The sequence below is a fragment of the Schistocerca americana genome, chromosome 3, assembly GCF_021461395.2.
Source record: "Schistocerca americana isolate TAMUIC-IGC-003095 chromosome 3, iqSchAmer2.1, whole genome shotgun sequence".
Classification (NCBI taxonomy): Eukaryota; Metazoa; Arthropoda; class Insecta; order Orthoptera; family Acrididae; genus Schistocerca; species Schistocerca americana.
This window is the reverse complement of record NC_060121.1, coordinates 326803386-326818179: the sequence shown is the minus strand read 5'-3', so window position 1 is coordinate 326818179 and position 14794 is coordinate 326803386. Positions and strand designations below refer to the sequence as shown.

Sequence of the window (14794 nt, the reverse complement as noted above, 5' to 3'; positions counted from 1 at the left end):
CTGATGGAACAAAGGGTAGGTGTCAACGATAGACTGAGTGTTAACAGAAACTTTAAAGTTGCAGCAGAGGCAAAGCTGAACCTCTCATTTTTTTTTTTTAACAAACACAAGGGTGTAGGCCATTCACTTGATGTAATAGGCTGTGTGACTCCAGTGATGTCTGCCTGTACAATTCTGACTTCATTTGATCATGCAAGGCCACTGTTATAAGTCACACCTGGGAAAACTGTAGATGAACCGTAGGTTTCAGCATAATGTGGGCCATAAAATTAGTGGCACAACCTAACCCATATAAAAAAAAGAGATGGTAAGGGCCCTGGGCAGAAACGAGGTGCACAGCATCCACAATGGAACCAGTACCATGCATCACCAGAAAAGACAAGGAATGAACCACAGATTCATACACATCAGGAGTCATAGATTTCCCCAAAATTGGAATATATTGCTTGTTGGAGCTCACCAAACATCAGGTAATGGAGACAATGCTGGAGATCCCAAGTTCACATAAATTTGTGAATCAGCAGTGTCACAGCTGCACCTGTGACCAGTTGTTGTCAGAGCACTTTATCCATCAATCGCACTTCCATAAACAGTTTGTTATTGTTTGTAAGCACTGGAGACACACATTTAACATCCTCATCCATATATGCAGGGGAGGGCAAGGAATGACACACAAATGCTATTGTCCTTTTTTTCTTACAGTTGTTACAATTCACCCACACTTAGGACACACAGCCCTGTCATGTTGCACGAAACAGTATGGGCAAGATGGGAGTGCTGACCACTGTTGTTACTGTAGTTGCTGTTGTTTGGCACATTGCTGTCCAGTCCAGTGTGGTTGTCATATTTGTACAGCTGCCACGTTGTCCTCCCCTGAAAAGAACTAACGCTCAATGACCAGAAACAGGAGCCACTGTGGTGATGTCACACCAAGCCTCAATCTGATCACCACCAGCACAAGATGCCTCAAAAGATTGAGTGATATTCAAAACTTCAGCCAAAGATGGATTCTCACTCTGTAGTGTGTATTGACACACTTCCTAGTCAGGAGCCAATCAAATGATGGTGTCACAGACCACTGAATCAACATAGGAATCATGATGGGAATCAGTAACAAACTGACATTTGTGACTGAAGCCGTAGAGTTTGTCCATTGAAGCCTGGTAAGACTGTTTGGGCTCTTTATGACAATGAAAGAACTCAACACATGCTGCAGTGACTTCTGTGTGTGTATCTTGATAATTGGACAACTTACACATTTTGTCAAACAAAAGTAATGCCGGTTCATGGAGCTTGGCTAACTGGCACATCAAGTGGTAAATTTCAGGGGAAATCCAAGAAAGAAACAAAGCTGTACACAAGTTTGTATCACTGACACCAAAAGCAAGGAAATGTTGCTGAAGCCACTTCTCGAAGCCTTTCAGTCTTCGGCTGCATCGTAGTAAGGGGAAAAGGTGTTAGGTAAGGTAATAGCATAGAAGCCTGATTAGTCAAGATGGCCCACAAATTTGTGATAGCCACTATAACAGACTGCTGGTGCTCGAGGAGAGATTTGAGCACTGCCTCCATGTACAGGAGAACTTATGGAACAACCAAATAGACTGAGCCTATGGAAGTGAACACCACACTTATTGATGGAGTTAACATGTGCTCAACACCAAGGTTATCAGCAAATCATTGCCAATTGCATCTTAAAAACCAATAATGTGGTTGCTAAGAACTGAAGTTTATTTAACTACATTCAAGTAAATGACAGACATAGAAACAGTGTATTAAGCAGTAGAACATAGTCTGAGGAGGAGCACCAGCTGCGCTGTCTTTATATAGAGGAGGGCTCTGGTAGGTGGCATGGTGGATGTCGAGCCATGGCCTCTAGTCTTGTGACCCACAATAGGCAGCCTCTGTCCACTGGCCCATGCAGCTGGCAGTGGCAGACTAGTTGAAATGTAGTGCGCCAGCAACCTGGTGCCGTGGCACACATTCAGGTGTTGAGTACAGGGTTATAGCATCACAGAAAATCCATGTTATTCCACTGAGCACACCACACTGTTGCATTAAGATGACTTTTTCAGACCTGTTAATCACTGTCACCCACTAATGATGTGTACTGAAACATTTAAATTGTCCACTTGATAGTGGTGTAATTCAGAAATTATTCAGTCATGAAAATAATGCTACTCAGAGATATCTAATGAAAATGTTATCATTTAAGGAATTCATTATGATGACGGCATCAAACATAAGGAACTGTATGAGGTTCCATTACATTTCATCAGGCTAGTGAGAAATGCAGTGCTTGTGATGAATGGGAAGTTAGGTAAAGAAATTTTATATCACTAGTTCTCAGCAGTCCTAGACAAAGTTTAAACTGGGAAAACAAAGATGTGTTAATGAAATATATCTGAACAATCGTCATTTTGCAGATGACTTTATAAGCTTCAACAATAAAGGAAAGAACTTTACACAGCAAGCTTGAAGCTCGGCCACACAGAGCAAGTTTAAAGCTTTGCCACCATTTCAATTCCAATGTCAAAAATAGTGCATAACCACCACATGGAAAAGAAAATAATGGAAATTAACAATGAAGTCATAGAAACCATTTTTGGATTTTGTATTTAGGGCAATTAGAAGCAGTAACTAGGTGAACAGGAAAACAAGAAAACAAAAGAACAAAAATCACCTGATTTGCATTTGGTAAACCAAACAAAATTTTTCAAAAACAAGTGTCAGAAATGTGTTTACATTATTTGGAAAGGAGGTCTAGTTACTTTTGGATACTTCATACTATAGATTTAAGTGTCAGGAAGTCGTTTATGAAAGTATTTGTATGGAGTGTAGCCATGTATGGAAGTGAAACATGGGCGATAAAAGTTTGGACAAGAAGAGAATAGAAGCTTTTGAAAAGTGGTGCTACAGAAGAATGCTGAAGATTAGATGGGTAGTTCACATAACTAATGAGGAGGTATTGAATAGAACTGAGGAGAAGAGGAGTTTGTGACACAACTTGATAAGAAGAAGGGACCGGCTGGTCGGACATGTTCTGAGGCATCAAGGAATCACCAATTTAGCATTGGAGGGCAGCGTGGAGGGTAAAAATCGTAGAGGGAGACCAAGAGATAAATACACTAAGCAAATTCAGAAGGATGTAGGCTGCAGTACATACTGGGAGATGAAGCAGCTTGCACAGGATAGAATAGCATGGAGAGCTGCAGTCTCTCAGGACTGAAGACCACAACAACACAACAACACTTCATCCACTATTACAATTATTAATGGTATATCAGTAAAGAATGGAATTTTGTTAAACTTTATTTAAATAGATTTGGAAGAAAGCTCACATAAGCTACAACTAATCTTATTTTCTGAAAATAGTGAGTTAACCTTTTAGTGTAAGTTCTGTTTTCATACTTTCTTATTCCTTACAGAATGCCTGAGGCACTTTTCTTCAGTTACCAGTATTGCATTTTGTTTTGTGTAGTAGAGTGCTCAATTTCTATAAAGATTATTATTTATATCTATATAATAATTAATTTTTGAAATTTACTTGTGTAATTTCATGTCTGCATGTTATATGTAGGCAACTGGAGACAGAAATAGCTGAAGAATGGTTGGAGACCCCTTTATACAATAATGACAGTACTAGAGAGCAGTTACTCAAACTTGTCAAAGCAATAGTAGAGTTTGATACAAAACATAATGCAGAAATACAAGCCTGTGATCTTTTAATGGAGATTGGTTGCCTTGATGTCCTTGAACCCTATGTTGACGCAGCAAATCACTCACGCATTTGTCGTTACCTTGCAAGGTAAGACTGATACATATTTAGTGCAGAACAGACATTTTACTAGCAAAAAATGTTATGTTTTTTATCTTATTGTAGCCAGGATGCATTTTAAGTGATGATAAAAACTGATAAATTACTAACAGCAAATCTCTCCACTACAGCTAGTTATTTTATTGAGAACTGAACATTTGCAATGACATAGTCTTTATCACATGTACATACTAATATGGTAGGGAAGTCAGTGAACTTCATAAATCTAATTCAGTATTACACTTTTAAAACTCTTTAAAAATGAAAATAGTATTCTGATAGCCATTTGTACAACTTTTATTTTTAAAACTGAAACGTTGTCAGCTATTTCAGTGGAAAGGCAGTGCCAATTTTTCAATTAAAAATATTTTGTTTGTTCCTGGACTATCTTACAACTTACTGTCAGGACACAGACTGCAGACAGGTGGTTTCAAGGTTTTGTTTGAAAATGGAAAAGGATTTTGTTGCCATTGCAAAGAAATAAGGCAAAACTGTATTCTCTGAAATTTACCAGAAACTCCTGCATGGCATTTCTAACTGAAACACTGAAAATCTGTTATCAGAGCTTAGGACATTTTAACTACTGACCTAAATGTGCCCCCTAAATATGAGGAAGGAATTAACGTTTAAGGTATGAAGACACCAGAGTTGTGCATCATCTGCATTTAAAGCAAGCAAAAAAGACTTCCAAATGTCACAAGAGAACGAGCAATATGTCGACTGGAGTTAGTATACAGTGAAGTCATGGGTTCTGTTACTCCCATGTCCTACAACAAAAAGAGATACAACATTACATTTATGTATGACTGTGCCCATTTCACAGCTGTATATATGATGGAAAATAAATTCAAAGTACTGGAATGTGTTAAACAGAATGGAGTTGCAGCTACTGCTCATTTTAGTTTGAGGATTAATAGGTTCTGCTATGATAATGGACATGAATATTTGTCAAACAAAATTAAAAACTGTTTTAGAGATAAGGGAATCCCAAATCAATTGTCAGTGAGATAATCACAACAGAATGAAGTGAGTGAGTACATGAATAGGAACATAACAAACAAGGCTCACTGCATGTTGTTGACAGTGGACTTTAAAAATGTTTTTGGGCAGACACAGTATACATTGTGTTCACTTGATAAATAGAAAACCAATATATACATTGAAAATAACAGTTCCTGCTATTCTGTCATATTGTGAATTCCCAAAGTTGCAGATACTTTCTTGACATATTCATAACTTCATGGAGAAGTAATCGCTGAAAAATTTGATTGCAAAAGAAAGAAGTACTTAGTGTTCAGATTGTGTTAATGGATGTGAGCTAAGCTGTCTGGAAGAGATTGCATCCCTCTTGGAAGGGATGTCAAGACTGATAAAAATTGTTTTGATTTTAGCGATGACAATTGGTTCTCTTGCAAAAAAGACACAAATGATGAGGTTATCATTGGTGAAGAAAATGCCAATGACTACGAAAATTACTCTCAAATGATAATGCAGCTGAAGACATGAAATATTCTAAAATCCACAAAGTGTAAGAGAAAGAAAATATCCATCGTGGATGGAAGATTATGCTGTATTAGCAGAAATGAAGGTCGAGCATGTTCCGGAGACTTTCAATGAGATCTACAGCAGATTGAATAAAAGAGAATGGTTTCACATTGTAGCAGAAGAGATGTGAGTAATAAATTTTACCTAATAACAGAAAGGGTATAAATACAAAGTGGATTTGTAAAGTTAAATTTGATGATGTTAGCAGTGGTTGTACTCAAAGAAAAGTTTTTGACTATGATGAAACATATATGCTCCTGTAGCAAGGTTGACAACTCTGGTAACATTACTTGCCATTATGAATCATGAAAAATTGATTGCAAATCAAATGAATGTAAAAGATACTTGTCTCACAAAAATTTAAGTGAAGAAATTGATTGCAAATCAAATGGATGTAAAAGATACATTTTTCACAAAAATTAAGATGAAGAAATTTGTGTGAAGATTCCAGTAGGATTTAAGTAAAATGAGGTACTGTAGGTAAGCTAACCAAAGTAATTTATGATCTAAAGCAGGCCGCAAGATCTTGGAATTTAAACTAAGAAAGTATCTTACAGGGAGTTATTAGGATGTTTGCTTTATGTAACTCAAACAACACAACCTGATTCTCACTATACTGTTCCTTATTCTAGTTGTTATCAAAGTGATTGAAAGAAATCACATTGAAGTAAAAATTGCATTTCATAAAAGGCACACTAGATTGTAGGATGTGTTATAAAAATGAGGAAAACAATGAAACTGTATTAGCTTATGTTGATGCTGATTGAGTCAATAGGTCAGACAGATAATCAACATCACGTTGTGCTATCAAGCCGTTTGATATCACTGTATGTTGGGGAAATGAAACCAAAATACTAAATGGTGTCTTCTACAGATGTTGAATTTCTATCACTTGCAACTTAGATTGTAGAATATCTGTGGTTACCTAAAAAAATTTCAAAATGAAAAACTTATGATTTATGGAGAGAGTGTCTTGACTTTCTTGTCTTTGTAAGTGAGAATATAAAAGGTAAAACACATAGGTATTAAACATATGTTTTTAGAGGTTCGTGATTGAAAAGGAAAATAGATGTGAAGTACATTTCTACAGAAAATCATTTAGCTTACTTTTTTCAAAATCATTGTGCAAACAAAGATTTGAAAAATTGTCACAAGGACTGAGAATGTGTAAAATTGTTGACTGATGTTATGTAGAATTGAGGCAGAGTGAAAGAACAGCAGTTCTATATTTTGCTCATTAAGGATAGTGTACAATGCATTCAGCTATGGTAATGGAGAGCCTTCAAATTGTTCAGTGTATAGTGTGTGTGTGTGTGTGTGTGTGTGTGTGTGTGTGTGTGTGTGTGTGTGTGTGTATGTGTGTGTATGTGTTTTGTTGTAAAGTAGTATGTATGTTGTCATTGTAAAGTATGTCTAATATATCATTCTTTCTTCAATGAATAAATTAATTAAAACTAAACTTTCTTGCCTGCTAACTATGTTGTATTACCAATATTCTTCACCATATAGCCATCTCAGACACTGGTCAGCTATTTGAATCAGTCATTGTAAGCAGTACCAGAAAATGTGCGTATCAAGTCTAACTGGCTGATTTTCAACAACGCAAAAGTTTAAGATTGGCTTGATCACAGTACAACCATGACCCACCAAGCTGCTAATATCCACTGCAAAATCGTCAGGCCATTTATGAAAATTTATTTGATTGTCTGTATGCTGGTGTTATAACTGCATATTGAAATTGGGGTGAAATGTTGCCCAAGTGCACAGAATGTGTCAACATTTTGGGTACTGAGGGCAAAATGCATGTGTGTTATGAAGAAGAGCTAGAAGAAATTATGGTGTAAGTTCTTGAACTCATCAATTTATCAAAGAAACAATCAATTTTTGAAAATGTACTGTAATTGTATAGAAAAAAATTCACTCACCAAGCAGTGGCAGCAGAAGCACACATATACGTTTGCAAGCTCTCAGAGCCAGTGGCTCCTTCTTCTGTAGGAGTGTTGAAGAGGAAGGAAGAGGGGTGAAGGTAAAGGACTGGCAAGGCTTTGGAAAAGGAATAGAGTTCAGAAAAGTTGCCCAGAACTTAGGGAAGTCTTACCAGGTGGGGTAAGAAGGAAAGACAGGTTGGTGGGGTCTGCACTGGATGAGATTTGAAAACCTGAGAGTTTAAAGGTGGAGCATTGGGTAATACACAAGACATAGATTACTGCCAAAAGATAGTGCACTGGTTAATAAGAGTGGAAAGCTAAGTGCATTGCATGTAATGGTAGGGGGTGAAAAATAAACAGGTCAGAATATGAAAGATATAGAAAATGAAAAGGGAGTGAAGAAAGGAATGAATACTGTGAAGAAATCTTGAGACTGAAGAAATTAATGTAAATTAAAGCCAGGTGGGTGGCAGAAACAGAGATGTCTTGTAGCACCAGTTCCCACCCACCAGCAAGTTCTCAGAAAATGGTATCTGTGGGATAAGCGAAGATGGTACGTGCGGTGAAACAGACACAAAGGTCATGAGTGACATGTTGTAGAGCATGTTCTGCAACAGGATATTGTGTTTTGCCACGCCTATGTCTATTCATCTCAACTGACAGCTTGGTGGTAGTCATACTGATGTAAAAGGCCAATCAGTGTTTACATAACAGCTGTTATATGATGTGTCATTCATATGTAGCTCTCCCTGTGCTAGTATGTTTGGCAGTTACAGGGTTGGTGTACATGGTGGTATGGGATGCATAGGTCAAGTCGTACAGTGGGGATGGTCACAAGTATAGGAGCCATAGATTAGGGAGATGGCTACAGAAGGAGCATACGTTCAGACAAGGATATTGGAGAGATTGGAAGTACGGCAGAGACCTATTCTAGGTGTGGTGGACAAAATGTCAAACAGAATGGACCTCATTTCAGTGCATGATTTTAGGAAGTCATAGCCTTGTCAGAGTAGCTGATTAATACATTCAAGACCAGGATAACACTGAGTGACAAGTGGTGTACTCCTAAGTCATTGTTTGGAGGGATCAGCAGTACTAGGACTGGATGTGATGGCCCAAGAAATCTGCTTTGGAACTGGCAGACAATTTCGTTTCAGTGTATGTCAATTTTCTCCATTTATGGCACACATCCAATCCACTAACAGTGATATGAAGAACACTGTTCTGAAAATGAGATTTTTGAATCTTGTATTTACAAAAATATCATCTGGGGGATCTAAAACGAAGCTTGCATAAAGTACTTCTTATGATGTCTTAACTACACATTGTGGGGAGCCTTTTCTTATGTTGAAGCTGTGAGCATTAGATTCTCTCCCAAGGTTGTGATGAGAATGGCTCCTCATAAATTTCATTAGCAATTGTAAATATTGTGAGGGTACAGTTGGAATGCTGATCCCTTGAAGAGGTGTGAAAAAATGATAAAAATTATGAACAACACAAATTATACTCACAGATAATGCTTGTGTGGTAACTAATTTCGATATAAGTTATGAAATAACCCAAAATATTGGGCCATAAAGCATTAATGAGATGTAATATACCAAATATGTAAATATGTTGATTTGTTTGTTTCTGAGACTAGTAATTACATGAAGAGGAAAAATTCCATTCTTGCTTAAAATGCTTTATTGAGAATTTCTTCTGATATTTGATGTCTGCTTAGTGGAATTTCTTTTAAATACATAATGTAGTAGAGTGCATATAAAATTGAACCTTCTAGGGCACCATGCGTTTTTTCTCCCAATTACCAAAATTTCCTTTCCTTCCTTCATTCACTGAACAATTTTGAACCCATTAAAAAAAAGTCGGATTCATAACAGTTGTGTAATTCATAGCTGTTGTTTGTATGCCATAGCTGCAAATTTGAAAACTATATTGTACAATAAGTTGTGTAGAACATGAACCCTGATCCATGGACCTTTCCATTGGTGGGGAGGCTTGCGTGCCTCAGCGATACAGATGGCCGTACTGTAGGTGCAACCACAACAGAGGGGTATCTGTTGAGAGGCCAGACAAACGTGTGGTTCCTGAAGAGGGGCAGCAGGCTTTTCTGTAGTTGCAGGGGCAACAGTCTGGATGATTGACTGATCTGGCCTTGTAACACTAACCAAAACGGCCTTGCTGTGCTGGTACTGTGAACAGCTGAAAGCAAGGGGAAACTACAGCCGTAATTTTTCCCGAGGGCATGCAGCTTTACTGTATGGTTAAATGATGATGGCGTCCACTTGGGTAAAATATTCCGGAGGTAAAATAGTCCCCCATTCGGATCTCCGGGCGGGGACTACTCAAGAGGACGTCGTTATCAGGAGAAAGAAAACTGGCGTTCTGCGGATCGGAGCGTGGAATGTCAGATCCCTGAATCGGGCAGGTAGGTTAGAAAACTTAAAAAGGGAAATGGATAGGTTAAAGTTAGATATAGTGGGAATTAGTGAAGTTTGGTGGCAGGAGGAACAAGACTTTTGGTCAGGTGAATACAGGGTTATAAATACACTCCTGGAAATTGAAATAAGAACACCGTGAATTCATTGTCCCAGGAAGGGGAAACTTTATTGACACATTCCTGGGGTCAGATACATCACATCATCACACTGACAGAACCACAGGCACATAGACACAGGCAAAACAGCATGCGCAATGTCGGCACTAGTACAGTGTATATCCACCTTTCGCAGCAATGCAGGCTGCTATTCTCCCATGGAGACGATCGTAGAGATGCTGGATGTAGTCCTGTGGAACGGCTTGCCATGCCATTTCCACCTGGCGCCTCAGTTGGACCAGCGTTCGTGCTGGACGTGCAGACCGCGTGAGACGACGCTTCATCCAGTCCCAAACATGCTCAATGGGGAACAGATCCGGAGATCTTGCTGGCCAGGGTAGTTGACTTACACCATCTAGAGCACGTTGGGTGGCACGGGATACATGCGGACGTGCATTGTCCTGTTGGAACAGCAAGTTCCCTTGCCGGTCTAGGAATGGTAGAACGATGGGTTCGATGACGGTTTGGATGTACCGTGCACTATTCAGTGTCCCCTCGACGATCACCAGTGGTGTACGGCCAGTGTAGGAGATCGCTCCCCACACCATGATGCCGGGTGTTGGCCCTGTGTGCCTCGGTCGTATGCAGTCCTGATTGTGGCGCTCACCTGCACGGTGCCAAACACGCATACGACCATCATTGGCACCAAGGCAGAAGCGACTCTCATCGCTGAAGACGACACGTCTCCATTCGTCCCTCCATTCACGCCTGTCGCGACACCACTGGAGGCGGGCTGCACGATGTTGGGGCGTGAGCGGAAGACGGCCTAACGGTGTGCGGGACCGTAGCCCAGCTTCATGGAGACAATTGCGAATGGTCCTCGCCGATACTCCAGGAGCAACAGTGTCCCTAATTTGCTGGGAAGTGGCAGTGCGGTCCCCTACGGCACTGCGTAGGATCCTACGGTCTTGGCGTGCATCCGTGCGTCGCTGCGGTCCGGTTCCAGGTCGACGGGCACGTGCACCTTCCGCCGACCACTGGCGACAACATCGATGTACTGTGGAGACCTCACGCCCCACGTGTTGAGCAATTCGGCGGTACGTCCACCCGGCCTCCCGCATGCCCACTATATGCCCTCGCTCAAAGTCCGTCAACTGCACATATGGTTCACGTCCACGCTGTCGTGGCATGCTACCAGTGTTAAAGACTGCGATGGAGCTCCGTATGCCACGGCAAACTGGCTGACACTGACGGCAGCGGTGCACAAATGCTGCGCAGCTAGCGCCATTCAACGGCCAACACCTCGGTTCCTGGTGTGTCTGCTGTGCCGTGCGTGTGACCATTGCTTGTACAGCCCTCTCGCAGTGTCCGGGGCAAGTATGGTGGGTCTGACACACCGGTGTCAATGTGTTCTTTTTTCCATTTCCAGGAGTGTACAATATCAAATAGGGGTAATGCAGGAGTAGGTTTAATAATCAATAAAAAAAATAGGAGTGCGGGTAAGCTACTACAAACAGCATAGTGAACGCATTATTGTGGCCAAGATAGACACGAAGCCCACACCTACTACAATAGTACAAGTTTATATGCCAACTAGCTCTGCAGATGATGAAGAAATTGATGAAATGTATATTGAGATAAAAGAAATTATTCAGGTAGTGAAGGGAGACGAAAATTTAATAGTCATGGGTGACTGGAATTCGAGAGTAGGAAAAGGGAATGAAGGAAACATGGTAGGTGAATATGGATTGGGGGAAAGAAATGAAAGAGGAAGCCACCTGGTAGAATTTTGCACAGAGCATAACTTAATCATAGCTAACACTTGGTTCAAGAATCATAAAAGAAGGTTGTACACATGGAAGAATCCTGGAAATACTAGAAGGTATCAGATAGATTGTATAATGGTAAGACAGAGATTTAGCAACCAGGTATTAAATTGTAAGACATTGCCAGGGGCAGATGTGGACTCTGACCACAATCTATTGGTTATGAACTGTAGATTAAAACTGAAGAAACTGCAAAAAGGTGGGAATTTAAGAAGATGGGATCTGGACAAACTGAAAGAACCAGAGGTTGTACAGAGTTTTAGGGAGAGCATAAGGGAAAAATTGTCACAAATGGGGGAAAGAAATACAGTAGAAGAAGAATGGGTAGCTCTGAGGGATGAAGTAGTGAAGGCAGCAGAGGATCAAGTAGGTAAAAAGACGAGGGCTAGTAGAAATCCTTGGATAACAGAAGAAATATTGAATTTAATTGATGAAAGGAGAAAAATATAAAAATGCAGTAAACGAAGCAGGCAAAAAGGAATACAAACGTCTCAAAAATGAGATCGACAGGAAGTGCAAAATGGCTAAGCAGGGATGGCTAGAAGACAAATGTAAGGATGTAGAGGCTTATCTCACTAGGGGTAAGTTAGATACTGCCTACAGGAAAATTAAAGAGACCTTTGGAGAAAAGAGAACCACTTGTATGAATATCAAGAGCTCATATGGAAACTCAGTTCTAAGCAAAGAAGGGAAAGCAGAAAGGTGGAAGGAGTATATAGAGGGTCTATACAAGGGTGACGTACTTGAGGACAATATTCTGGAAATGGAAGAGAATGTAGATGAAGACGAAATGGGAGATACACTACTGCGTGAAGAGTTTGACAGAGCACTGAAAGACCTGAGTCGAAACAAGGCCCCGGGAGTAGACAACATTCCATTAGAACTACTGACGGCCTTGGGAGAGCCAGTCCTGACAAAACTCTACCATCTGGTGAACAAGATGTATGAGACAGGCGAACTACCCTCAGACTTCAAGAAGAATATAATAATTCCAATCCCAAAGAAAGCAGGTGTTGACAGATGTGAAAATTACCGAACAATCAGTTTAATAAGCCACAGCTGCAAAATACTAACATGAATTCTTTACAGACAAATGGAAAAACTAGTAGAAGCCAACCTTGGGGAAGATCAGTTTGGATTCCGTAGAAATATTGGAACACATGAGGCAATACTGACCTTACGACTTATCTTAGAAGAAAGATTAAGGAAAGGCAAACCTGCGTTTCTAGCATTTGTAGACTTAGAGAAAGCTTTTGACAATGTTGACTGGAATACTCTCTTTCAAATTCTAAAGGTGGCAGGGGTAAAATACAGGGAGCGAAAGGCTATTTACAATTTGTACTGAAACCAGATGGCAGTTATAAGAGTCAAGGGACATAAAAGGGAAGCAGCAGTTGGGAAGGGAGTGAGACAGGGTTGTAGCCTCTCCCTGATGTTATTCAATCTGTATATTGAGCAAGCAGTAAAGGAAACAAAAGAAAAATTCGGAGTAGGTATTAAAATCCATGGAGAAGAAATAAAAACTTTGAGGTTCGCCGATGACATTGTAATTCTGTCAGAGACAGCAAAGGACTTGGAAGAGCAGTTGAACGGAATGGACAGTGTCTTGAAAGGAGGATATAAGATGAACATCAACAAAAACAAGACCGATCGAGGTGGCGCAGTGGTAAGGCACTGGACTCGCATTCGGGAGGACGACTGTTCAATCCCGCGTCCGGCCATCCTGATTTAGGTTTTCCGTGATTTCCCTAAATCGCTCCAAGCAAATGCCAGGATGGTTCCTTTGAAAGGGCACGGCCGACTTCCTTCTGCATCCTTCCCTAATCCGATGAGACCGATGACCTCACTGTCTGGTCTCCGTCCCCAAAAAACAACAACAACAAAAACAAAACGAGGATAATGGAATGTAGTCGAATTAAGTCAGGTGATGCTGAGGGAATTAGATTAGGAAATGAGACACTTAAAGTAGAAAAGGAGTTTTGCTATTTGGGGAGCAAAATAACTGATGATGGTCGAAGTAGAGAGGATATAAAATGTCGTCTGGCAATGGCAAGGAAAGCGTTTCTGAAGAAGAGAAATTTGTTAACATCAAGTATAGATTTAAGTGTCAGGAAGTCATTTCTGAAAGTATTTGTATGGAGTGTGGCCATGTATGGAAGTGAAACATGGACGATAAATAGTTTAGACAAGAAGAGAATAGAAGCTTTCGAAATGTGGTGCTACAGAAGAATGCTGAAGTTTAGATGGGTAGATCACATAACTAATGAGGTGATACTGAATAGAATTGGGGAGAAGAGGAGTTCGTGGCACAACTTGACAAGAAGAAGGGACCGGTTGGTAGGACATGTTCTGTGGCATCAAGGGATCACAAATTTAGCATTGGAGGGCAGCGTGGAGGGAAAAAATCGTAGAGGGAGACCAAGAGATGAATACATTATGCAGATTCAGAAGGATGTAGGTTGCAGTAGGTACTGGGAGATGAAGAAGCTTGCACGTGATAGAGTAGCATGGAGAGCTGCATCAAACCAGTCTCAGGACTGAAGACCACAACAGCAACAACAAGTTGTGTGGCTATTTACTGTCCTGTCAATAGCCAATGTGAATTATTTGCCCATTTAAACTTTAGCAATGACTTCTCATTCTTTTCTTGTCTCATTATTTGGGATGTGGTTTAAGAGAGAATATATTTTGACATTCCTTAAGATTTCCACTTCTTTTGCTCAAAATTTGTTATTAACTTTGCCAAAGGCTGATGGTTCACACTCATGTAAGAAGACACGTCAAGTTGCAGACAGGTATAATTAAAAGAGTTTCTTTTAATCATGCCTGTTTGCAGCATGACATATCTTCTTTATGGTAAGTAGCAATCTAGCAATCTGCCTTTTCCTACATTGTTGCTATTCCTACCTGGAGTTTCCATTGTTTGATCATTGTCTAACTTCTTTAGAAACATCTATAGTTCTGTTGGAACTACCATAGCTTTACAATATACATATTGTGTCTGTTAACGTTTTATCTTTGAAAGTTTTGATTTGATAATGTTCATTGGATTGTTCATAGTTGAAATCAGAAGTGGTGGTTTCCAATGAATAAAATAACTTGTTTAGTTAGATGTTCTTTGTGATATTGTGTTACCCAATTCATC

At 40.0% G+C, this 14794-nt stretch overlaps 1 protein-coding gene across 1 annotated transcript in view; it reads left to right on the top strand.

Moving 5' to 3' along the window:
* The window catches only part of LOC124606058 (26S proteasome non-ATPase regulatory subunit 2-like), a 206139-nt gene that overhangs the window by 26935 nt on the left and 164410 nt on the right, over window positions 1–14794 (top strand). The window contains exon 5 of the mRNA XM_047138020.1: window positions 3578–3805. Within this exon, the coding sequence (XP_046993976.1) occupies window positions 3578–3805 (228 nt within the window). The remainder of the gene's footprint in view (window positions 1–3577; window positions 3806–14794) is intronic.